At 46.2% G+C, this 25,940-nt stretch overlaps 1 protein-coding gene across 1 annotated transcript; it reads left to right on the forward strand.

The window, feature by feature from the left end:
- Nucleotides 1-3,238: 3,238 nt before the first annotated feature.
- Mcur1 (mitochondrial calcium uniporter regulator 1) lies at nucleotides 3,239-25,940 on the forward strand. The gene is made up of 9 exons (XM_041632900.1): nucleotides 3,239-3,694; nucleotides 10,296-10,415; nucleotides 13,100-13,203; nucleotides 13,684-13,785; nucleotides 15,191-15,232; nucleotides 16,040-16,111; nucleotides 18,943-18,996; nucleotides 21,791-21,905; nucleotides 23,614-25,940. The coding sequence occupies exons 1-9, from the start codon at nucleotides 3,349-3,351 to the stop codon at nucleotides 23,667-23,669; spliced, it is 1,011 nt and encodes a 336-aa protein (XP_041488834.1). The 5' UTR covers nucleotides 3,239-3,348; the 3' UTR covers nucleotides 23,670-25,940.

Consider the following 25,940-nt stretch of genomic DNA (forward strand, 5'->3'; position numbering starts at 1 on the left):
AATAAAGGAAAGAAAATTAATTTATGGCATAGACACAAATATATGAACTATTTTTGCTAACGTACTGTATAAAACACATGGGCTGTAGAAAGCATTGCTGCCCACCCCATGCCTGTGACCAGAGCACCAAATGTCTTCTGCTCCTTATTATTCTATCCACTGTAGTCAACACTGTGCTACATTTTAGCATAGAGAAGCCAGAGCTTTCATGTAATCTCTGTCGGCGTGCAACTCAGGAAGAGGACAAGAGGCATCTCCCTTTACTCGCCCTGCTTCTACCCCAGATACATTTACACAAGTTTCTTGAAGACAACATATTGTTAATTTACCTGGCAGTAGTGGTGCACGCCTTTAATCCCAGCACTCGGGAGGCAGAAGCAGGCGGATCTTTGTGAGTTTGAGGCCAGCCTGGTCTACAGAGCTAGTTCCATGACAAGCTCCAAAGCGACAGAGAAACCTGTCTTTAAAAAACCTAACAAAAAGACAAAAAACAAAGAACAACAACAAAAAAAAAAACCCTCAAGTCTGTCAAGGGTGCAAAACACCTGAAAAATCTCATCCCATGGCAAGAGTGTAAAAGGATGTGGTCCCTTTGAAAGAACAATTCTTCGGTATCTATAAGGTTCAATTAAAATTATCATATGATTTAACAATTTGAGTTTTAAATCTTTTTCATGATACAGTTTAAGACATACAAGAATTTACTCATAGTAAAACCCAGTCCCAGAAACAAACTAAATGGCAGTTCACAGTAGAATGGACACATGGCAATTGCTAGTGGTACAATGGAATAGTATTTAATAACAAGTGTAGCTGCTAAGGCGGCGGGGATGGCTCTGTAGCCACTGATGCAGCGTCGATGACTCTCACAGTCACTAGACTGAAGTCAGACAGGAAGCAGGAGTTAGACGCGAGGCAATGCTTTTTGTAGGGCTCCACTAAGTCCAAGAACCAAGGAAACTAGTCTGCAGTGGTTGAAATCAGAGCCCAGGGGCCTCTCGCTGGGTTGCTGGGGGATCTGAAAAACTGGAAAGGAACACTAGGACTAGTCCAGAAACATGAAAATGCCCCAGCTCTTATTTGGGTGGTGTATGCAGTTGTTAAATACTATTAATATTAATTATTAATATTAACTAATTAATATTAATTAATATAATTGAGCATATAAAATGTGTGAGCTTTAATGTGTAAAAAGTATATGTCAATTTTAAAGGCTTGTTTGTGCCACTGTCATGTAACCATGCCGCTAAGATTGTACATTTGTTTGCCCACCTTTTCAGTTCAAATTATGTCACATTATCTTACACACGCGCGCGCAACTATTTCTTGTATTCTACGCTAGCCTTGAACTTGCTATGCAGTCAAGGCTGGGGATGAACTCCTGATCCTCCTGCCTCTGCCTCTGGAATTCTGGGACTACAGGACTGCACCACCCCACCTAGTCTTTCCTTTGTGTGTATATTAAGTCGACCTATATGAAATTATCAAATGTTCAGTAGTTTTGACTGATAAAAGTAAAAATTCTCCATGATCTAAACTAACAGGTTTTTAATGTTTGTGGATTATTTGCTTAGATTACATTTTCAGAGACAGGTGTTGAGCCAGTTCTTCAACACAAGTCTGTAGGTGAATACCCCTGCCTTCCATTACCTGTCATTTTAACAAATTGATAGTCTAGCCTTTTAAGTGTCTGGCTTGGACCTTACTTTTGATTATTTGCATTCTGTGTCACCTGCACATCTTCCCCTCTGTTTATGCACTCCGCTGCCCTACTAAACACAAACCGCCTCGGCACGCAGAAAGGAGACAGCCCTTAACTAACAACAAAACAAAGCAAAACACACTAATTACCTACTGCTCCGGGAGCACTGCTGTTAGGCCTCAAACTTGAGACAGATTGGCTGAGGGGTCTATTTAACATAACAAAGCGGACCTGGCTGCAAGGTTCTTCCAGGATCCCTCAGTCCTCACCTGTTACAGGGTCCTTCTGACTAACACACACCACTTCCTACCCTAAACCTCTCCAACCCAGGGCCTGGGCTACCCTTCTTCCAGATGCCCTTCCCTATATAATTCAACCATTTTGGGTACCTTTTTCCTCTACTCCTTACACTCCTGACTCTTCTCCGTCTCCACCCCACTCTCCACACTGGGCCTGGCTCAAGGTCCTGTTCAGTCCGACTCTCCCCAGACAATTCTGCCTCTGCCTCTGCCCTCCCTTTTACAAGTAATTACAGACATTACAGACCGTCTCCTCCACCAACCACACCTAGGAGCAGACCTATCCTTCCTTTTTTATTTCTTCTTTTTTTTATTCAACAACAATTTCTTTTTTTCTCTCTCCTAGCATAGTGCCTTGTGCTTTTTACTCATCATTCAACAAACCTTCAGTTTTACACAAACGACCAGTAACTGTAAAGTGCAACAATCTTTCAAAAAATCCTGAATCAAACATTACCTGTTTCAAGTATCCCAAGAGTCTAATTTAACATTCACACCCCAGGTTTTACACTAGGACCCCCAAGTTTCCACGCTAGGACCTTCTAATGTTTATCAGTGCTCTAATCCAAAACAAAAACTGTAGCCTTATGTGGCGGTGTATACCTTTAATCCCATCACTCAGGAAGCAAGATCAGCCTGAAGGTTACATAGGGAGACTTTGTCTCAAAACACGAAACTCTGAAAAGTTAGTAAGTGTATTTATTGACTCTGCAACTGTAGTTCCCTACGTTCTGTGAATAAGTTCTTAAAACGCAACACTAGAGAATTTGAGACCCGGGTAGTTAATTAAAATCTAAGCCAGTCGAGTGACCTAGGTCTTTTTACAGGTCTGCGAAGGACAAAGGAGTCATTACTATTCTTTAAGGACAACCGCGTAATGAAAATGTAGATCGTTGCGGCAAAGAGAGAAACGTAATTTTCTGAGTGTCTCCACGATAAACAGCCGTGACGCTCTGCAGCGAAAAGTGGTTAAGACGCGCCCTCAACCCTGTGCCAAAGAGGGGGTGACCGCAGGACACGGCAAGGGGACAAGGGGCGTGGCAACGCAGAGGCCGGCCCCGGAGAGGGTGTGGCTATGGGCAAGAACCGGGAAGGGGCGTGGTTCGGATGAGCATATGAAGGGAATAGTAGTAAATGGCCCGGAGAGGGGCGGGCCAGGGCGGGGCTAACCGAGCCCGCGTCTATGGGAGGGGGCGTGGCCACAGCGGACTACGGCGCCCGCCGCCCCCGCCCCGGCAGGAAAGGGCAGGTCTGCGCCGCGGCTCCCGCTCGCTCCCGCGGCGACTCGTGGTCGGGGCCGCGCGGGAACGACATGCCTGCGCGCCCTGGCTTGTGACCCGCTCGGGGATGGACAGCGGCTCCGTGGCGGGCGAGCGGCCTAAGCGCACGCCGGGCCGTCAGCGGCTCCTGCCCTCCGGCTGCAGAGTTCCTGCGCGCCCCGGCATCTCCCCGGTGCCCGGCGGACGAAGCTGGCTGAGGCCTCGCGGACGGGCCGCCCGCGCGTCCCCGCTGCTGCTCCTCCTGCTCGTGCCCTCCCCGCGCCTGGCCGCCACCGCCCCGCGTAGAACGCTGGCTGAGTGCACGCGCCCGGGGCACGCCGTCCCCGTGGCCGCGCTCGGCGCCGGCAGGAACGCGCAATGCCGTCTGTCGCTGGGCGCCGGGCGTGTGGCCGCGCTGGCGAGCAGCCGGAGAGGTGAGACAGGCGGGAGGACAGGTCACCCAGGTGGCAGGGATCTGCCCACGCCCGGGCGAAGGTTCGGAGCGCAGAGCCCGTGTGTCCGGGCACCCACTGACACGCATACTCGGGTCTTCCCCGATTCACCTGTTGGAGCCAGGGAGACGTGGGAAAAGTTCTGGATGCGGGTGCCTAGGCGTGCAGGTCCTAGAGGAGCAGATCCGGGAATGAAAGGATGGCCTTATGCTTTGATTTGATTCCAAACTGTATTGATTCTTTCATGGCGTCGCCCATTCTGTGGCTGGCACTTTACTAGCTGTTCGGGGTAATAGATCCACAAAATCACGCAAGACATACAGCATGCATGTGTGTTTTCTATATGTATATGTACTTGTCCATATTAACTTTATATGTACTAATTTGACAAGTACTATAGAAAAAAACAGAGGCAGTATGTTTAGGAATTGAAGAGGATCTCCGTTTGTGAGTTTTAATTGGGTGACCAAAGTCTGATTCATTGATGTGTCATTTAAACACTTGAAGGAAGGGGAGGGACATCACTGAACTGAGTAAAATTTTGAAAGTAAACTAACTAGAATTTGCTCTCAGTAAGTAGCAGATAAAATCTTATCGTGCCGGCTAATCAGAAAATGTGGCATAATTACACCTTGGGTAACTCGTTTCTGTCCATTAGTAGCCATCCGCACCCACGCTTTGGTTTCCGTATTTTTCGATGAGTGTTGCCAGCATCTAAAATTTAAGAATACCTGTGACTACGGGAGAAATGGATAGTTATGAAAGGTGAAACGGTTTATACACAGACGGGAAATGAGCAGTGAACTTATATCAGCCCTGTAGGAAATAGGAGTTGGAGGTGGGTCTGGCATCTTATTTCCATACCTTGCCTTTCTATGTGCTATTTTGATTTTTTTTGTTTTGAGACGGGGTCAGAACTGTGTAGCCCTGGCTGGCCTTGGACATACAGTGATCTCCTTCACCTCCCAAGTGCTGGGATTAAAGTCTAGGCTACCACACCCTGATTACTGTACAATTGACAAGCTGTTGCCTTCCTATCTGTTCGCTTCTTTAAATATATGAATTTAAATTTCTAATTGCATTAACAAGATGGTCCCCTTTTAATGTCATTCTTCAGGCAGATATGAGGAGAGATGCATTTTCTAAGAAGGAGACAGCAGAGTCAGTAGGAGGGTTTCATGCCCATTTTTGTTCCTTTGTTCTGTGCCCAGGATTGGTTGGTTGGTTTTGTGCCTGAGGCCCTCAGTAGATAGATTCACTTCAGGATGCTGTGCCATGAAAATTTGCAGTCGGTTTCTCATCTGTTCAAGGTTAACTTTGAATTCCTTTTGTAATTAAGGGTTTAAACATCCTTGGGCTATGATGAAGATCTCCAGAAAGGAGAATTACATGTTACATTCTAGTACACCTCAAGTTACTGACTTCCTGCTGTGGTCCCCGGGAATTCAGAGCTGCTATGTCCCCGCTGTTGTCATTTGACAGAGAGCAAGGAGCATTCCCCTCCCTCAGCAGGAGTGGAATGCCAGCTGAGAAGTGGCCAGCCCTTTTCCCTACTTTTTAGAAGACAGTTTTCTTGAAATAAGCTTGCTATTTCTGGTTCTAGTTGTCTTGGAAAAAAAGAGAGAGAAAGCCGTAAGTGTACAAATCCCTGCTAGCTCCTAATAGCAGTAGGGGTTTGGGGACCTAGCTCAGTGGATAAAATACTCATGAGGAAGGACCAGAGTTCAGATCCCCTACCCACGTAAATGCTGTCACTGCAGCACTCAGAAGGTACAGTTGGAGGCAATCTCTAGCCACAGCCATGAGTTCTAGATTCATTTGAGAGAGCCTGCCTGACTGAATAAGGTAGAGATTTAATCAGGAAAGATGCCAGAGATCAACCTTGGTCTTCTACAGGCAGACACACAGATGTTGCATATGCACCCGAACACGTGTTCACACATGTGAACCAACTACCATTCGGGTGCTGGGAATTGAGCGGGATCCTTTGAAAGAACAGCCAGTGCCTGTAATTGCTCAGCCTTCTCTCCAGCCCTGTCGTGCTTGGCTTTGCTCTGCTGTGTAGATATGGAAGAGTGAGGCTGGGGTTGATGTTGTAAGTCACAAGAGTTGCCTTCTGATTCGACACAAGGAATTGGCTGCCACACACTCTGGACTCATGTTGTCAAGCATCTCAACCCGTGGAATGGTCCAGCAGAGGGGCAGATGAGTGAAGTGGTCTAGGAGGACTCCCAGAGGAGCCCTTTCATACACTCCACACTATTTTTTAAAGCTAGGTCTGCTTTATGTTGGGCAGAACTTTTTTTTGGGGGGTTGGGGAGGGGGCAGAACAGGGTCTCATAGTATAACCCAGGCTGGTCTTAAACTTCCCAATGTAGCCAGGGATGACCTTGAACTCCTGAACCTCCTGCCTCTTCCTGACTGCTAGGAATTCAGGTGTGCCCCACGACACTTTTCTGCGGTGTAGAGTGAGAGCGAGCATTGAATCCAGGACCTCACGTGGACCGGGCAAGCGCCTCACATACTTGCTGTTATCTTAGCTGCCTCTAGTCCTGCCTCTAGATGGATGGTGATGGAAAAGGCCCAGTGTGATATGAGTTCACTCATGAATAGGTAGACTAGCTAGTGTCATAATCTAGATCCTGAATGTTGTTATAGTTTAATTGCAAAGTATAAAATTGTTCCTGGCTTGCTGTATAGAAAGCCTTCTGATGGGATGCCAAAACAGAAAACAGTGAATCTAGCTGCCTCTGGACCACGTGGGCTACTGGATGATGCAGATGTGGAAATACAGTAATAAGTGCTAGAGCCAGGTTTCCTGTGCTAGCTTGAGAACATGGGCAAAGACACAATAAAGGCTGTTCTTTACCTGGGTGGAGGAAATAGACAAAGTTTATGTAAAAACATAAAAGCTGGGAACGGAAGCAGCCTCCTTAAAGAAGTAAGGGCCTGTTTTTACTCTCAGACGCAGAGGTCCTTGCATTTTATATCTTGTCAGGCAGCAAACATTGCTGATACAATTATCGTATCTTTTGTTCTTAACTTGCTGCTCACTGTGACAACTACTTCTTCCCAAGTGGCCCGTCATGTGGGATGATTGCTGAAGGCCGCAGAGAAACACCAGACCTGTGTTATCATGCCCACTCTACCTTAAAGGTTCAAGAGAGGTGGTTGAACAGCTTAAGTGTTTTTCTGGTCATGAGGGAGGCCTGCTGAAGAAACCCTTTTATCCCTGAGTTATTAAAGGATTCTTCTCCTACTCTCTCCATAGTAGCAGGCTACCCTGCAGCCACACTGTGCCAGCCAGCATTAGAAGAGCAAAGACAAATCTGTAGCAAGATTGTCGTGTGCCTAAAGGTCTGTAGCTTGAACAAAAATTCCTTATTTTAACTAGCCCTGTTTTGTGTCAAAAATGACTCTTTTAATAAGAAACTTTTGGGTTTAAACACCTTTTTCTGACAGAATTAGATGACTCAGCAGTAACAGCACTTGCTGCATAAGCAAAAGGCCCTGGATTCAAATCCCCAACAATTGTGCCAAATGTCAGGGAAGGCTGCCTGCATCTTAACCTCGCTGTGAGGGGAGCTAAGATGATCTCTGTGGTTAGCTCACTGCCCATCTAGCCCCAGGTTCACTGAGAGACCTTGTCTCAGGGAGTAAGGCACAGAATGCCAGCAGAACATCAGACAGCCTCATCTGGGCTCTGGGCACCTAGTAGTGGCACAGTCCTGCGCGCGCGCGCACACACACACACACACAATAGAAAGAATTACTGGTGCCAGGTGGCAAAGGCACGAGGATCTCTGTGAGCTCAAGAGTTCAAAACCAACCTGATCTATATAGAAAGTTCCAGAAGAACCAGAAATAAATACATAGAGAGACTCTTCCCTTCCCCCCCCCATGTTATTCTAATTTAAAAACAAAACAAAACTTTTAGTGATTGGTAAAGCACAAAAAGCCAGGTAAATGTCACAATGTGCTTGGCTTTCTGTATCAGATGGAGACCTTGATATAACTTTACAGGATGGGTTGGATCTGTGATCTCAGGACCTGGAAGGCAGAAGCAGGGGGATCTTGAATTCAGAGTCAACCTGGGCTATAGAGTGAAACCAAAAAAGGCAGGGAAGAAAGGGGGCTGTCCCTAGAGTAGGAATTTAAGTGACAAAGAGTATCTTTAAAACCAGCGAAGGTGTGGTGAAGAGAGACTGAATTTTCCTTCCCAGATCAGGGTCCAGCCTTGTCCTTCACAGTTGTAGCCAGGATATTTAGATAAGAAAATGAAACACCTGGCGTCCAGGCTGGAGAGCAGAGTAAAGCTCTCCTTCTCGGATGCCATGGCCTTGGTTGTAAAAACGCTGGGGACGCCCTGAACTACTAGGAAAAGTCAAAGTCCACCAAGGCACCCGTGAGTCCAGAGTCAGGTGTATATTTATACACAGCAGTGCACACTCTGAAAGTGAAACAGTTTGATTCGGGGGTGTGACCTTAACTAACCCTTAGGGATAAGTTTGGGAAAGATCACAAAGCCCACACTCAGAGAATTGTAGAACATGATTGGAGCAAAGACCTAAATTAATAGAAAGAGGTCTTGTGTTTATTAATCTGAGTATAGTAATTATTACTATATTACTAAGATGACAGTACCCCTTAATTCATAGAATGCAATTCTCAAATATCTCAGAGCCTCTTTGCAAAAAATGGCATACTTTTCCTAAAATCCATCTAGAATAGACCAATAATCAGGATAAGGAACACAATCCACGTCCTGATGAGACAGATGTTCTGGGTAATAAACACACGGAGAGTGCAGAGGTCAACCTTCACACACAGCAGCTGACTTTCAACCAGCTTGACTGGACAGTGTCACAGAGGAGATGGAGCTGGCACAACTAGATGACTTTATGCATAACAACGAGGCTACCTCATGCCATATGTAGCTCTTCCTGGATCGTAGGCCTCAATGTCAGAGCTAACATTGGAAACCTCTTAGAAGAAAACATGGCGCCCATCTTGGGTTAGCAATAGTCTCTTCCACATGGCATCAATCTTAGAGGCAGCAGAGGGGGGATAGATTATTTGGGCATCATCAAAATTGAACTTCTCAAAAGTTCAAAACAAAAAATATATAAAAAATAAATATTAAAAATGTAAAATTTAAAAATAAAAATATTAACTAACTAATAATTGGAGAAAGAATTTGAAAATAGTCTGATAAGAAACTTGTGTTTAGAATATGTGACGAACTCTTCAGGTCAGTAAGGCTGGAGAGATGACTCTATAGTCAGGAGCAAGCTGGGCATGGTAGTCTCCGCCTTCAATCCCAGCACTTGGAAGGCAGAGGCAGGTAAATTTCTGTAAATTCGAGGCTAGAGTCCAGAAAGCAAGTTCTAGCACAGCCAGAGCTATACAAAGAAACTCTGACTTAAAAAAAACAACAACCAACAACAACAACAACAAAAACACATGTGGTGGCTTACAACTGAGTTGTTCGTGACAGGGTCTCTATGTAGCTCTGGTTGTCATAGAACCCTGTGTTTATCAGGCTTCGAACTCATGGAAATCCTCCAGCTTCAGCCTTCTGAGTGCTGAGATTAAAGGCGTGTGCCACCACACCTGTATAAATATGTTCTTATGTAGACAGAGGACTTGGACGGACATTTTCTTTGAGACGATGACCAGCACTGTTAGAGAGGAGAGCAGTGCAGCGAAAGCCACACGATATGATATTGTTTGTGCCCGCTAGGGTGGTTATAATTTACAGAACAGACATCATAACAAGTGTTAGTGAGGATGTGGAGAGAAATTGGCAGCTTCCTTGGCTGCGAGTAAACAAGAAAATTGGTTGCGCCACTTAGGAACAAATCTGGCAGTTTCTTAAACAGCTACCATGGGACCCTGCAGTTCTACTCCGAGGGTCATTCCTGAGAGCCGGGATGTGCGCACAGCACACACCCTCCAGCTACCGAGTGCATGAACAGTGTGAGCTAGCTCTGCAGTGGAAGACTTTCAGTGACACAGAAACAGAGTGCTGGCTTGTTCTGCAGCGTGGATGACCGTTGACCATAACGCCAAGACCGCCCTGTGGGACTCCATGCATATGAAACATACAGAATAGGCGGACAATAGGCTGGAAAATAGATTCCTGGTTATCTAAGGCGGGGATGGAGAGTGGGGGAGAGGGTTGAGTGTGGTGGCGCCAGCCTGAGATCCCAGGATGTGGGAGGCTGATGAGGCAGGAGAATCACTGTGAGTTCAAGGCCAGTCTGGGCCATGTAGTTTGATCTAGGTCAGTCTGGCCTGCAGAGGGAGACCCTGTTTGAGACATTGGGGACAAGATGGAGTACTGGCTGAAGGATACAGTTTCCCATCAGGATGGAGAAAGTTGACTTGGGGATGAGTGCACTACTCTTAAATATACAAGACACCAATGAATTTTATGTCTGAAATGGGTTACATCATATGTGTGGATTATGGCACTGTAAAAACAAGACGGGTTTCTGAGGCATTGAAACATAACCTGTAGCTTCGAATGGCTTTTGTTTCTCATGGAGACTGATCTGGCTTCATTTTTCTTCCCTTCTAGAGCTCAGCCTGTCTGCTGGGTGCCCGCAGCTGGAGCACAGAAAGGGGAACTTGCCCTCTTCTGTGAGTCGGAAGCTTTACTTTGACACCCACGCTTTGGTGTGCTTACTTGAAGCAAATGGTAAGCAGTCCGACTCCTGCCCGCCCTTGTCGCTGGATGCATCTTCCTTGGGTCAGCACAGCTCTCAGTGACTTCTCAGACTTAGCTTCCTTTCCCGTATTTCTCTTTCGACTTCTCAGCCTTCAGAAAGCTTTTTTGGTTGCTGTTCTAATTTCATTTCTGTTGCTGTGATTAAGCACCATGACCAAAAGCAAGTTGGGGGAGAAAAGGGTTTATTTGGCTTACGCGTTACAGTCCATCATTGAGGGAAGTGTGACTGGAACTCAGTAGGAACTAACTGGAGAGCCCAGAAGAATGCTGCTTACTGGCCTATTCCATGGGCTTGAGCAGCACCCTTTCTTAAATAGCCCAGGGATGGCACTGCCCACAGTGGGCGTGGCCTGCTCAGATCAATTAGCAATTTAAAAAGATCCCCCTGACTGGGCACTCTGGTCTACAGAGCAAGTTCCAGGACAGACAGACAGGAGAAACCCTGTCTGGAAAAAACAAAAGAAAAAAGAAAAAGATTACCCCCACAGACATGCCCATGGGTCATGGAGCCGTTCTTCGATTAAGATTGTTTGCTTCCTCTTCCTAGGTTTGTGGAATCGACAGCCAAAGCTAACTATGACCTTTTAAATTCACCTCTTACTTTTTTTTTCTCTTTTTCGGCTTGAGGACTTTTTTGAGAAAGACACTTTAAGTACTTATGTATCCTTACCAGGCTGGCCTCAAACTTACTGTGTAGCTGAGGGAGACCTTGAACTTCAGATCCTCTGCCTTTACTTGGGATTACAGATGCCTACACACAGTTTATGCAGGGCTAGGGGACAGAGCTTAGTGCCTGCTGGGTAAGCGTCTTGTGAGTTGAACTGTTCCCCAGCCCTGCATAAGGAAGCTCTCTAAACTGAGACTGCTCATTCGTTTCCCGGACACCCAGACCCAAATAATCACACAGAAATTATATTAATTACAACTCTGTTTGGCCAATAGCTTAGGCGTATTTCTAACTAGCCCTTACATCTTGAATTAATCCATTTCTATTAATCTGTGTATCACCATGAGACTGTGTCTTATCAGGTAAGGTTCTGGCTGGCGTCTCTGTCCTTCAGCAGCTACATGGCCCTGACTTTGCTCTGCTAAGCCATTGGCCGAAACAGTTTCTTTATTAACCAATGGTAATAAAACATATTCATAATATACAAAGGGGAATCCCACATCAATACAATGGAAACTTTTCTTAACCGTTTCTCTCTGTGGAAAAGCCAGTACATTTTTGCTTATTGGAGATTTATTGGGTTTTTTGCTTTTTGTATTTTGAGTGGTTTGGGGGTTTTGGTTTTGGTTTGGTTTGGTTTTTTATGTATATTTACTGTGGTCAGGGAGAGATCAGAAGACAACTTGCAGGACTTGGTTCTTCCTTCTACCGCGTGTGGCCAGTCTGGACGCCATGCACCGCTAAACTCTTAGTCATCTCATCTGTGCTGTTTGGGATTGTGGTTTGATTTTTTTGCATTTGTTTGTTTTCTTTTCTTCTTTAATTTTTATTTATGTATGTGGGGGGGGGGTGCCTTCAGAAGGGAGGATCAGATCGCCTGGAACTGGGGTTACAGATAGTTTGTAACCTGCCCAAAGTTAGGGTGCTGGGTGTTGAACTCAACTCCTATGGAAGAGCAGCAAGTTCTCTTAACCTGACTTCAGATGCCTAGCTCCCTTGTAAACAGCCATGCCTAACGATGTGCCTGCAATCCCAGCACTGGCAGGGAAGACTAAATGATCCGCAGAGCTTGCCAGCCTGTCTACCTGAGTCAGCCAGCTGCACGTCCTGTGGGAGACCCTAGCTTAAAAAATAAAAATAAGGTATTGAGGATGATCCTCAGCCATCAACCCCTGACTCCCATACACTTGTGCACACTCTGACACATAGACCAGAAAGGTTGCCGTGACACAAACGCCGGTCATTAAAGTACTCTTGGAACACAGGATATGACCTTATAATTAATATTCAGAGAAATATGCTGACTACAATTCTCTATTATATGGCACATGCATCCCCAAAACCAGGTTTTGAGTCAACATAGAGTATGCCTTTGAAATAAACATGTCCGTGTTTACTTCACTGAGTTTATTTACCCAGTTACACACATTTGCGCTAGGTGAGCACCGCGGCCTCTGTTGGGTGGGCAGACACCCTGGTTTCTGGGTAGCTGGAGAAGCCCTGCCTCCTCCGCTTCTGTGTGCCTGCCCACCTGTACCACAGACAGAAGAAGAATCCCAAGATCCCTTCGGGTATTAAGTGCACTAATGTACTTAGTGGGCTTTGGAAAAATGGTCAAACACCGTGTTATAGTTTGTTCAGCTTTTCTCGTCGAATGAAACAGCAGGCATTTTCCACCCAAACATCCTTCAGCCTCGAACTTAAGAGGAAACTAGAGATGAGATGGGGGACATATAAAGTCGTCTTGATAAGCAGATGTGTTCTACTTTGTTTGATTTGGAACCTGAGGACGGTGTTAGAGATTGCTGATGTGTTTCCTTCTGGTCAAGGTGGCAGACATGCCACAGCCTGTAGGTCCGTCTTTCCCACCGTGCCATTCTTTCCTCTTTCTTCAGAATTCAGGCCTCCACAGAAACGTGCGTGCTTCCTACACCTTTGTCTTTGCCTTTTTTCTTCTGAGTCCGGTTGTTTCTGTGTGCTTACCTAGGGTTTACCACTCAACAAGCGGAAATCATTGTGTCTGCGTTGGTCAAGATCACAGAGACCAACATGAATATCGTCTACAGCGATACGGTCACCAAGGTGCAGCAGGTAATGCGGGCAGGGTGGGTTCGCACATTGGAAATCCAAAAGCAGGATATTACTTGTAATAAATACTCAAGCGGCTTCTTGGATGGTGTCCCATTGAAAAGTGTATGGTAATTTTAATTCTAGTTCAGAGGCAAAAATCATAGCAAAAGTACTTCAGGAAAGCCATGTAGTTAGTTGTGGGATTGTGCTCAATGCTAATTATGTCAACGAGACGATTCCAGGCAAGCTCACTTTGATGGCTGGAGATGTGGCTAGAGCTGTAGGTGACAGCTTCGTGTTTCCGAGTGCGGTCTCTCTCCCTAAGCTGTGACTCGCTTGCTTTGCTACGGATTAGTGTTCTCCTCCCCAGGTTCTCACTTTGGGGCAGAGGGCGCCCTTGCCAGTCCCACTCTGCCCTGCTACTCTAGTTTGTTTATAGCTGTCTTAGCAGGTAGAGAAAAGAAGTGGGGCTAGAGGCCGTGTTTATTTCTCTTTCTCTAGGAAATCACTCTTCAGCAGATAATGTCTAATATTGCTAACGTGAAGAAAGATATGGTGATCCTGGAGAAGAGTGAGTTTTCCGCCCTCCGAGCAGAAAATGAGGTAAAGCAGCTACGCTAACAATCTCTCTGCTAAGGCGCTCAGCTGCACACACCTAGAAGGGCACAAGGAAATAACTGAGTGACTGTTCAGGGTTACAGCTGAGCACATCAAGGTGAGAACTTTCCTAGCCCTGGAAACCCAGCCCAGACCCCTTCTCGTGCCTCCTCTCCAGAAGTAAAACAACCCTGGCTGATTAATCTTCCACTGATTGTGCCCATTCTAGACTTCTGTGTGGTAGATGCATACAGTGTGCTATATAACAGAACCTTGTGTTTTCATTGTCTATGCTATTATATTAATATGCACATCATCCTACTAGAGTAGGTATTAGGATTTTCCCCCAGTCTGGAAGGTTAGGAGTAGATCTATAGAATACCACTTTCCTACCAAAAATAAGTAGATCAATAAATATTATTTCTTTTTAAGCCTTTTTATGTTTACGGGTGTTTTCCCCACGTGTGTATCTATGCTGCTTGCATGCACTGCCCACAAAAGCCAGGAGAAGGTGTCAGATCATCTGGAATTGGGCTTTTAGATGGTGTAAGCGGCTATGTGGGTGCTGGGAATCAAACCTGGGTCCTCTATAAGAGCAACCAGGGTTCTTAACCACCAAGCCATCTCTCCAGCCCCAATTTTTTTATTGACTATGTGTACAATGCATGTGTATGCGTGTGCATGCTTGTGGAGGTCAGAGGACGACCTTGCGGGGCTGGTTTTCTCCTTCCACCTTAGGGTTTGGGGATAGAATTCGGGCTGTTGGGCTTACAAGACAAGTGCTATCCCCACCGAGCCATCCCACCAGCCCGCTTTCTGCCTCTTTTAAAGTGTAGTGTGTGGCTCAGGGAAGTGCTTCTTTGCACATGGCTTTCGTCTTCAGTCTCGTTGAAGTCCCATAAGGGAAAGTCACACAGTTGATTTTGAACTCAACTTGTTGAGGGCAGAATTGGTGTGTGTGTGTGGGAGGGAACAGAAGAACTAAGAAGAAAATGGGGTCCCTGAGGACAAATGTCTGTCACAGTTCCTCACTTGATGTGACTGAAAAGGGGGAGCTGGGCTGGTTTCCCAGTTGCACATGCATTATAGGATGACGGTTTTAGTTGGTTGGGTTTGGGGATTTTTTTTTTTTAAGTCTTAGTATATAGCCCAGACTGGTGTTCTACTCAGTATATAACTAGGCTGTCCTCAAATTCATTGCACAGTCCTCCTGCCTCAGTGTCCCCAGTGCTGAGATTGGAGGCTGCACCTCCACAGCCAGCTCAGGGAGTTCTGTGTCCTGAGCATGGTCGCGTGTGGCAATGAGGGACCTGAGACACCTGTGTTTAGATGTCCGCTGTGACGTTTGTTCTGTGTTTGCCTCCTTACCTGTCACACGTCCCTGACTCTTTTCCCTTTACTCTGTTTTCAGAAAATAAAACTTGAACTCCACCAGTTAAAACAGCAAATGATGGTAAGTTCTCTGCCCTCAAGCGTGTGTGTAATCCCATAATTCATGAATAGATAAAATGTCACAGGTACATTTTGTGTGCTGGAGCATGCGATGCTGTGGAATTTGTGTAATATATTTCAAAGCACACATCAGGTGGTGTATCAGTTACCCTTGTCTGTGGCCACAGTCATTAAGGAAATTGTGTTGTAAAAGGGTGTTTTCTTCTTTCTTGAGACAGGGTCTCAGTGTGTGTAAAGTTACAGACCACAGCTCTCCACCTCCCTCTGTGTCTCCTGAGTCCTGGGGTTGATAGCCTCTGCCACCACGCCTGGCTGAGTCATTGTAAATCAGAACTGGGTCCCTGAGACTGTTCTAGAAGAGGGCGGCTTCATAGTCTTCCACATGGGTTTAGATGGTTGCTCGCCCAGCAGCTGGTCATTTTGTAAAGTCGGAAAGAACGGTGGCATTAGAAAAGATGTTGGTGCATCTTAGCGAAAAAGCTTAATGTAACCAGAGTTGACTATTTGTTTTTGGTCTGTCTTTGCTTTCAAAAATGGTTGGAGGAATTTTATTCAGATTCCAGTGAGGGAGGTTATAAGGCGAGTCTTGAGGTTAAAACAGCTGAGCCCTCCCAGGTTGGTGGGGATTATCTGCGCAGATACCTGGGAGGGCGAGACACAGAGCTGACCTAAGAGTCCTGAGTCCCAGTCTCAAGGCCTCTGGCAGTCCCTGCTGGGCCAGTTCCTTGGGACAGACAGCGGGCCCTCAGAAGGTTCAGATTTCGTACCCTGGCTCATTCATTCCCTTTGTCCTCTGCCCTCTGCCCAGGATGAAGTACTCAAAGTCCGGACAGACACCAAATTAAACTTCAATCTAGAGAAGAGCAGAGTAAAAGAATTGGTACGTTCCTTTATGAAAGTAAATCACTGATTTATTTCTTTTTAGAATGGAATGCTTGTTGAAGTCTTAGTCTTATAAGCAAGATACAAATATCATTAGACACTTGTCCATTTATCAGAGTTCACAACTTGATTTTAAATTTTAATTACATTTTACATCAGACTTAAATTTGGTTTCATAAGTAACATTTAAATTAAAAAGTTGTTCAAATTGAATTTAAATCTTTTGTTTCAAAGATAGTAGATTTTGTTACATAGATGTTAGTAAGGAAGTTAAACTCATTCTATTTAATACTGACTTAATCCCTAACAACCCCTAACTTGAAAAGTCCCTGATTTTCTGACATAGCAAATATTGGTATTATATTAAATTCTACACTGAACTTTGGTGAAGCGTATTTCCTATCATCTTTTCAATACAGTGAGTAGTAGTGTGTTTCAGTGGATGTATGTTGGGTTGCTCTGGCGGGTTTTTCTTTTTCATATTTTTAGCAGTTCTGAGACTCAGACTCTGGGCCTCCCACTTTCCCGGGTTGTACTGCTAAACCACAGGACCCCCTTCCCATGCTCCTCCTGGGCTCTAATCCCCTCCACACCCTGTTGACTTTTTATCCTGTCCAAATTCTCCCCTCTTCTTGCTCCAGTCCCCTGCATTGGGAGCCCTTCTGTGGCCTCCAATAGCGCCCTTCTTTAGCTTGAGTGACACAGTAACGTAACTTCCTTGGGGCATAAGAAAGCTGGGGCACGTGGAGCATTTTTGCACTTAGTGAGAACCGATCCACGCATTGGGGCCCACACAGCCCTTCATGCTCCTCACTTTTCAGTGGGTCTTCAGTCAGAGTGTGTCGCAGTAGTGGATGAAGCTAGAACTGGAGCTCAGACCAGCCAGCCTTACACTGGAGCTGCTTAATCTGAGCTTTGTTATGCAAAGTAATTGCTGGGCCTTTCGGCTGTCTTTAAAATACCTTTGAGTCACAATGACCTGTCTCCTGCACTGGGAGCCCTTTGTGGCCTCCGGACAGCTAGGTTTTGCTGCAGTTCACTTGGTTTAGAAAGGTAACTGTGTGCTTGTGCATAACCAAGCTGGAGAGAAATATATCTCAGAGGCTGGAGCTGCAGGGCGTGGATACAGATGAAAGCCTGTAACGTGTAGGATTTGCTGAGGGAGGAAGTCGGGCTTGGGTCTGTGAAGCAACAGGCAGAACTGCATGCTTGGTACCTAAACGTGTGACAGCGAATGAGAGCAAATGAAGGGTTTGACTTTCTTCTTGATGAGATTAAAATGCTAATTTCAAATTTAAATTAGGACTGAGGTTGTAACTCACTGGCTGAGCTCTTGGGTAGCATGTGGGAAGCCCTGAGTTCGATACAGCCAACAAAAATTTGTTGTGATATTACAGCCATTTCCATAGTAGTATAGAATACTGCTGTTCTGGAGTTCCAGGAGACAGGGCCACCAGAGCGTCATTTTAGTAAGTGTGACAGTGTCGAGATGTAGGCCTTCCTTATCTCTGGATTTGTTAATGCTGTGAGCTTAAAGGTGTACAGACCATCCAGCTCCACTCTGCCCTCTGGTGGTGATATGATGAATGGCACAGATCTGAAACCCTTCCAGTTTATGTAACAGGGTCCTGAGTCACCAGCCTGGTCCTTAGTTCAGGATTCCGGAGTTTGGGGATGCATTTTTATTCCTGACCACTGCCTTACTACATTCTGTTGCTCCAGGGGTTTGAATAGGACATTTTATAGCGAGAAATTTTGTAGGTACTCCAAGGCATTGCTATTTTTCCTGTTAGCAATGTTAGTTCTTGAAAATGTTCGTTTAAAATACAGGATGCCATTTGCTCGATTAAATACTAATGCTTGTTATTATGGAAATATGTCTGATATTTATTTTATTGTCAAGGGAGCCATAGTAAGTCTTTTTACTACCATTAATAGCTAAGGACCTTCAGAAACACTTGGCTGTGGCTTCCCACAGCAGGGTTCTTTGGACGCTGTTGTTAGGAGAGTTTGTGATACTTTGCTGTATTCCTTGTTATGTATTCTATGTTATGCTTTATAGCATTAGTATATCATGTTACAGGATCATATTTCTTGGAACAGTTTTTTCCTAATATTATGTTGTTCCTATAATTCTTCTGTCAGTAATGTCTGTCAGGCTTGTAGCTATGGGAGCGTCATTCCTAAAATAAACGCATGCCCCTCCTCTTTATTAGTCCTCTCAAACCCATCTAAATGGGACCCAAGCTATGCTGTTCTAACAGTAGGCAGGACCCAGCGATATCACAGTCAAGAGACAGATTGAGAAACAGCAGAGAGAAGTGGAGGGGCCGCACATCAGCAGTGTCTTGGTTTCCTTTCTGTTGCTGGGGGAAACACTGACCAAAAGCAACTTGGGGAGGAAAGGGTTTATTTCAGCTCACAACATGTAGTCCCTCATTTAGGCAAATCAGGGCAGAATCCTGGAGGCATGGAGGAGTGCTACTCACTGGCCTGTTCCCCATGGCTTTTTCAGCCAGCTTAGAGCCCCTGGACTGTCAGGATAGTGAGCTGGGCTCCCCACATCAAATCAAGAAGATGCTCTGAGGTCAGTCTGTCGGGCAGTTTTTTCAACTGAGGTTCCATCTTCCCAAATGACTCAAGTTGATATTAAAACAGCCGGCACAGCCAGTGGACATAAATAAGAAGGCTCAGAGAAAGAGCTGTGGGCTGCAGGGGTACAGGGTGACGTCTCCTGTCAGATGTTCTGGGAAGCGGTGAGAACGGAAAGGTTTGGGCCGCAGAAAGACAGTGGACCAGACTGTAACCCGTGCTGCATGTTTGTTTCAGTACTCACTGAACGAGAAGAAGATGCTGCAGCTGAGGACAGAAATGGTGTCCCTGGTAAGGACCGGGGCCGACTTGACTGCCGTTCTGTTCAGCTTTGCTTCTCCCCGTGCATGGCTTTGGGGTTAACCATGTCTGACGTGTTGCAGGAAGATGTGCACATTTACTGTGGGATCCTTTGTCATTGTGGCAAAATGTATGCAAGAATTATCACTGAAAGAAGTTTAGTGCGTAATTCAATAGCATGTTTTGAAGATTTGCTTTATTTTTAATTGTGTCTGTCTATCTGTGTGTTGTCTATCTGTCTGTGGGTGCAAGTGCCTGCAGAAGCCAGAGGAGGTCATTAGATCCCTGGAGCTGGAGTTACAGGACATTGTAAGCTGTCCAACATGAGTGCTGGGAACAAACTCTAAGCCCCTGGAAGAACAACAAGTCCTCTTAACTACTGAGCCACGTCTCCGTCCCCAGTGTCATTTATTCTGCAGAGTTGAAACTGCTTTTTCCTTGGGAGGGGTGCACAACTGTGCATGCTTCTGTAGGGTTCAGAGGTCAATATCAAGTGTCTGCCTGAGTAGCTCTCCCCCTGCTGTTAGGTCTCTCACTGCAGCCAGAACTTGGTGGCTGGCTAGACTGGCTGACCCGAGAGCTCCAGGGTCCACCTGTCCACCTCTCGGCCCTGGAGTCACAGGCACACACCTGAGCCATCTCTCCGGCCCCCAGCCATGTCCCATGAAGCCTAGTTCACTCCCCCTCCTCCCAGTTCCACAGCCTCCATGGTGCTTTCTCTGGGTTTGTCCTCCAGCTGACCTGTGTCAGTGCAGCCAGAGCGTATCTGTCTCCCAGGGCTGGTTGGCTCCAGTGGGTACCTTTTCTCGGGTCCGTCATACTGCACATGGCACAGCTTCCGTCTTCGGACGGTGCTGTTCTGTCGTGTTATCACAGCTCATTCATTCATCTGTTGACGCACACATGGGTTCCTTCTGTCACTCAGCTGCTGTGTGAAGTGTGACAAGCATGGATGCATAGACTTTAGATTTTTTTTTTTTTGGCTTGGGTTATTTGGGATAAATACCCAGTAGTTGAAATACCATAAAACTTTCAAACTTAACAAAACAAAATCATGTTTATGAATTAACGCTAAGTCTTAGTGATTGACAAATGACAAAATATAAGACACTACTTGTATTTTCAGTTTAAGGCATGAATTGATGTGTGTGTTTCTGTATACATGCATGCATGTATACATACATGCATATATACATACATACATACATACATGCATGCATACATACCTTAGTGGTGGAGTAGCGTGAGTGTAGCTGACAGGGTAGATCCCTCTAATAATATATATTGTGTTGCCTGGAACCTGTGCTGTAGTGTTGAAATAAGGGCAGCGGGGCTGTGTCCCCAGCACCCCGGCCGCCTAGCTAGCTTATGCCCGAAATAACAACACACAAACTATATTCATTTAATCACTGCTTGGCCCATTTCTATCTAGCCTCTTCTAGGCTAATTCTCACATATTAATTTAGCCCATTTCTAATCATCTGTGTAGCGCCCCTAGGTGCGCTTACCGGGAAGATTCTAGCCTATGTCCATCCTGGGTCGGAGCTTCATCGCGTGCGTCTGCCTGGGAGCTGGGAGCATGGCGTCTCTCTGAGGCGTCTGCTCCCGAGAGGAGAGCTGTGGAGTCTGAGCTCACTTCCTCTTCCTCCCAGCGTTCTGTTCTGTTTACTCCTCCCACCTATCTTCTAACCAATGAGGGCCAAGCAGTTTCTTTTTATTTAACCAATGACCTTCCTCCATCACTGTAGGACCTTCATGGGATACAAGGGTCTTTCTCTGGAATGGGTTCATTTTCTTATTATTTAACTGCATTGGTGCTGTTAAAAAGCTACTTGGCAGGTGAATCTCTGAGAGCTTGAGACCAGCCCGGTCTGTAGGGTGAGTTCTAGAACTGTCGGCTACACAGAGAAACCCTGCCTTGGAAAACCAAAAAGAACCTTCTCGTCCTTGGACTTTTAGTAGAACTCTCTCGGTGTTTTCACACATTAACACAACAGCCAGAGCCATTGTGCACTGATGGTTAATGTGTGGTCTGGAGTTTTCTCACATTTGGAGAAGGACGTAAATTGGCCCCTGGTCACTGAGCTGGATGGTAATAGAACACTTGACGTTTGACCTGTGAGACAAGACAGCCTAAAAAGGCGTGGCTAGAAATAGTACTGAGTTAGCTCTGTTGCTCTCAGATCTAAGGCTGTGTTCTTCTCTCAGCGGAACTTCTGTGTCTACTGTCCCCTGCAGGGCTAGACAGGGACTACCTAATCTGTCTCCTGCAGGGACTAGACAGGGACTACCTAATCTGTCTCCTGCAGGGACTAGACAGGGACTACCTAATCTGTCTCCTGCAGGGACTAGACAGGGACTACCTAATCTGTCTCCTGCAGGGACTAGACAGGGACTACCTAATCTGTCTCCTGCAGGGACTAGACAGGGACTACCATCACTACCTTCAAGAGCAGGTAGTACAAAGCAGTCTGGTTCTCAACAACTTTGCCATATAGATTATTGTTCTCGATTCTTTCAATAGCTCTTCTGGAGACAAGACCTGTGGTGGGTTGTTGGTTTGTTCTGTTTTTAATCCCTTTTTCCAAACAGAGAAACCGAGACAGAGGATGTTAAGGGCCCTGAACAGTGCAGTGTGGCCAGAGGATGGCAGATCCAAGACTAAAGCCAGCTCCAGCTCTCGATCCGGGACTGCACCATGCTGAGAAAGAGCTCTGGGTCAGAGCACCGGGGCACAGACCAGCACCCGCAGACTCTAATGTTCTCAACCTCTTTGCTTTCAAAGCACGCCCAGCAAGACAGAGCCCTGACCCAGACAGACAGGAAGATAGAAACCGAGGTGGCTGGCCTCAAGACTTTGCTGGAGGCGCACAAGCTCGACACGATCAAATACTTAGCAGGTGAGCTGCCTCACACCCAGGCATTTAAGACAGCTGGAAAGAATGAGCCAGCATCCTAGACCAGTCAGGCGGGCAGCTGACGCCGGCTCTCCTGCTCTAACGTCCTTGTGTTGCAACACATCCTGCAGTTTCCCGTAGGTGGAGGACCTCCTTTAATTTGCATTTTTCTTCCTTAGTAATAAAGGTACTTTATTATAGTATCTTTATATGATACTATGCTAACCTTATAATGAGACCTTCAATTTGATAGGATGCTGTCCTTTATGGTTTAGGGATTTCAGTGAAGCTCAGTACAGAAAATAGCTTATAAATAGAATGTAAGTCCTTCGATTTGTGACCGTCTTACTCCGTTGGTGACACTTGGAGGGGGTACCCATGTGTGCACCTGAAGAAGCCAGAGGAGGGCATGGCTTCCCTACTTTGTCACTCTCTCCCTTGTTCCCTTGAGGAAGGGTCTCTCTCTGAACCTGGAGTTAAGCTGGCAGCCTGCAGTCCTGTATCTCCCCTCCCCACACCCACCCACCCACACAGCTGTAGCACAATTAATAAAAGCCCAGAGACAGAAATTGGGGTTCAACTTGAAGGTCAGAAAAGCAAAACAGCCAGCCACTGGCTCTTATCTCAACTCAGTCCAAAATGGCAATCCTGCCTCCAAGAATCTCAGAATGAGACTGAGAGCTGTCTCCTCCCGTTTTATATTCCTCTCTAATGCTGGGATTAAAGGTGTGCACCACTACTGCCCGGTTTCTGTAGCAAACTAGTGTGGCTACTGGCATTCAAGGTGTGTGTCACCACTGCCTGGTGTATAAGGCTGATCAGTGCGGCCATTTTACTCTCTGAACTTCGGGCAAGCTTTATTTATCAAAATACAAATGAAATCTCACCTACCCACAGCCGGATTATGGGCCTGCACAGCTGAATGCTGGATCCTAGAGATTCAGACTCACGGTGCTCTCACTGAACCATCTCCAGCCCCAGGGCGATCCTGTAAAGACATTATTTTTGCTTTTGTAATGTTTCAGCCAAAGAAGGAATATTTTGGCATCAAAAAAAAAAAAAAAATCACCAGGGGGTTGAAGAGATGGCTCAGTGCTTAAGGTCACTGCTCATGCGAAGGACCTGGGTTCAAGGCCCAGCACCCACATGGCAGCCCACAATCACCTGTAACTTCAGTCCCAGGGAATCTGATGCCTTCTGGTCTCCATGGGCACCAGGCATGTACACATTGCACATACACACATGCAGGCAAAACACTCATTTGCATATGATAAAAAAATAAATATTTTTTTAAATCACTATTTCAAGTCAGTGCTAACATTTCAGATTAACTAAATATTTTAAAGTTATAGCAGCGTTTAGTAGTAAAATTTTGCTCCTTATTTGGAAGTGGATCGCACACGTGCATGCACTTTGACCCCAATTGTGGTGATTCTAGCTCACGTTGGAAGGTCTTCCTGACCCCTTAACTCATCTGCACTGGGAAGATGCTGGTGCTGGTTGCCGGGTGGAGACGTGTTCTTTAACCGTGTTTCATGGATGGCACCCCTTTGGCACACTGTTTGCAGGTCTTGACTGGCGCAAGGAGAGGGAAGAAGTTCCTGTAGTCCCTGCCCTTCCTCACTCTGCCCTCTAACTGGCTCCTGGCACCTAAGAAAATCCCTGAGAGTGACTTCGGGGCTAACAGCTGTCTCGGTTGTTTCTCTTGCAGGGTCTGTGTTTACGTGCCTAACAGTAGCTCTGGGATTTTATCGCCTGTGGATATAATAAAGTGCCTATTTAAAGAAATTTCTACCGTTTTGCCTCAAAAGTACAAGATTGCTGTCCCATCTACCCCATCCTACTTTTTGCTTCTTGTTTCAAGTTTTAACCCTAATTTGACTTCATGCATATTGCTTATTTCTGTGCAAACCGTGGATCCGTAACCAAGGTGACGAAGTCGGGATTTCTGTAATGCTTCTTCAGCGCTCCCCTCTTTAGTTGACTTTCTGACGAACAGTGTGGACCACGCTTTCAAGACTCCATTCGACCAAAGCAGTGGACTTGGTCTAAACCTGCAGTATATGACAAAAATAAATACTGGTGTCGTCCTCGGCTGCTTTAAGTAGTTTGTAAGGTGGAGAACTCGGGAACTCATTTTGAAGACAAAATAGCTTTAAATCTGAAAAATCCTTGGAGTCCAACCCCGAATACCATCTCTTCTCTGCCTCTTCAACAGCCGCTCCACCTTGGCCTAGCTTCCAGCTGCGGGAGCTGCAGCATCAAGGAAGCTGCGCTGGTGCACCTTAGGGGCCTTTGTTTTCATTGTCTTAGTAAAATGCGGTGCTTGTTGTTGCTGCACCTGCAGCTGGGAGTCCTGGTGCCTAACGCTGCTTTGTGATCTCAGCACAAGGTCTTTCACTGCTGCCAATCCTGTGTTCGCTATTTAGCCCAGGCTGGCTTTGAACTCAGTCCCGCATCAGTGCCGCCACGCCTAGTCTCTGTCTTTCAGACGCCTAGCTTTCCCCCTCTTCATCCTCTTACTTTCCTTCACCGTGTGGGAGCTCACCACACTCATGGCGTTACCTCCCTAGAAAATGTGGAATTCTTAGAATGAAATCCCCGCTTCAGTTTGGGGTTTCGAGTAAACGTCCTTCTGGTTGTCACCTTTTTTTTTTAATAAAATGGCACACTGCACTTTCCCCTGTGGGCTGTCTAGATGGTGTGCACAGCGCCCAGAATGAGTGAGTGTGCCTGTGACAGCCCGGGCTGTCGCTCGCCCAGGGAGAGCCGCCACGCTTGCCATGCGCCTCACGCGCATTGATTTCTTTGTGGCTGGAGATGACCTCACATCCACCTTTCCTCTGTCTTTAAAACAAACAGAACTGGTGCAGCAGGGTTTTTCTGGAGAAGCGCGTTCTCCTCTTATTTAAGGTGTTGGCACATGGATGAGAGTGAGCATTTGGGAAGCGGCGACACCAAGGGACCCTTCCTGGCTTTCTCTCACGCAGGCATGAATGTACAAGCTGGTGCACAGTGTAGAAACCCCTAGAGACATCACCACTAGATATGTGGAATAAATCAGCCCTTGTCACAGTTCCAACCACATTGCTAAAAATAAAGGCTACCTTTTGTTCCTTGAATGTAATTTCCAAGTTTTAGAAATCATTAAGTTCTTGCCTCTTCAGAAAACATTTGTGTAAGAAGATTCTGAGCCCCACATATTATGGAAACCAAATGCTTTTGTATTAGAAGAGTATCAGGGTGAAACAGAAGTTTATCCTTTTTAAGTAGAAAAAAAAAGGTCTTAACCACCCAATAAAACACTTTGTTGATGTATGCTCTCCCCTTTTCAAAAAAGAGTCCCCAAAGTCTTTCCGTCCAGTTGTCCCCATACACTCTGCAGGCCTCCGAGAATGCTTTCCCACAGTTAGTTAACCACAGCACAGCTTTGGAGAAAGGCCCCGAAGCCCAGATGCTCGTATCCTCTCCTAGAGGAAAAAGCACAGTGTGCAGTTGTCTGTTTCCCCGCATCCTAATCAGGTATGCTAAGGATCACATCCTGTGTCTACCTAAAGCATTCCGCAGCCACCTGGTCTCTGCAGGCCATGCTGATTTGCTCTAGAGTCCTTTCCCGAACATTACAGTTTTGTTTGGCCTTAGAAACTGTGCTGTCATTGAGGGTGTGGGTGTCGTGCATATCTGAAACTTAGGAGCATGCAGGACTATGCTCCCTTTATTTCCTAATAAAGTTGAAAAGCACTGAGCTATAAATAACTATGCATGTCCTCCTGTCACTGCCTTGGACATAGTGTGTGGGTGCCATGATCACACACTAACTGAACTTTCCTCGCTGAGGCTTCAGAGCCCTTGGGAAATGTCTGGCAGGTTTCCAGATGGCAGCCTTGGGTCGAGCCTGTGGGACATTTAGCTGCTACCGGGGTAGAAGAGTCCGGTGGGCAGCGTGTTTTCCCTTCTTATTTCTTGAAGTGTTCCTCTGCCTTCCTGCTGGGTACTGTGTTTTCTGTCCCCTCTTCCCCCCCCCCCCCCCCCCCCCCC

The sequence above is a fragment of the Microtus oregoni genome, unplaced genomic scaffold (assembly GCF_018167655.1).
Source record: "Microtus oregoni isolate MIOR12 unplaced genomic scaffold, Mior012 000042F_ref0000377, whole genome shotgun sequence".
Taxonomy (NCBI): domain Eukaryota; kingdom Metazoa; phylum Chordata; class Mammalia; order Rodentia; family Cricetidae; genus Microtus; species Microtus oregoni.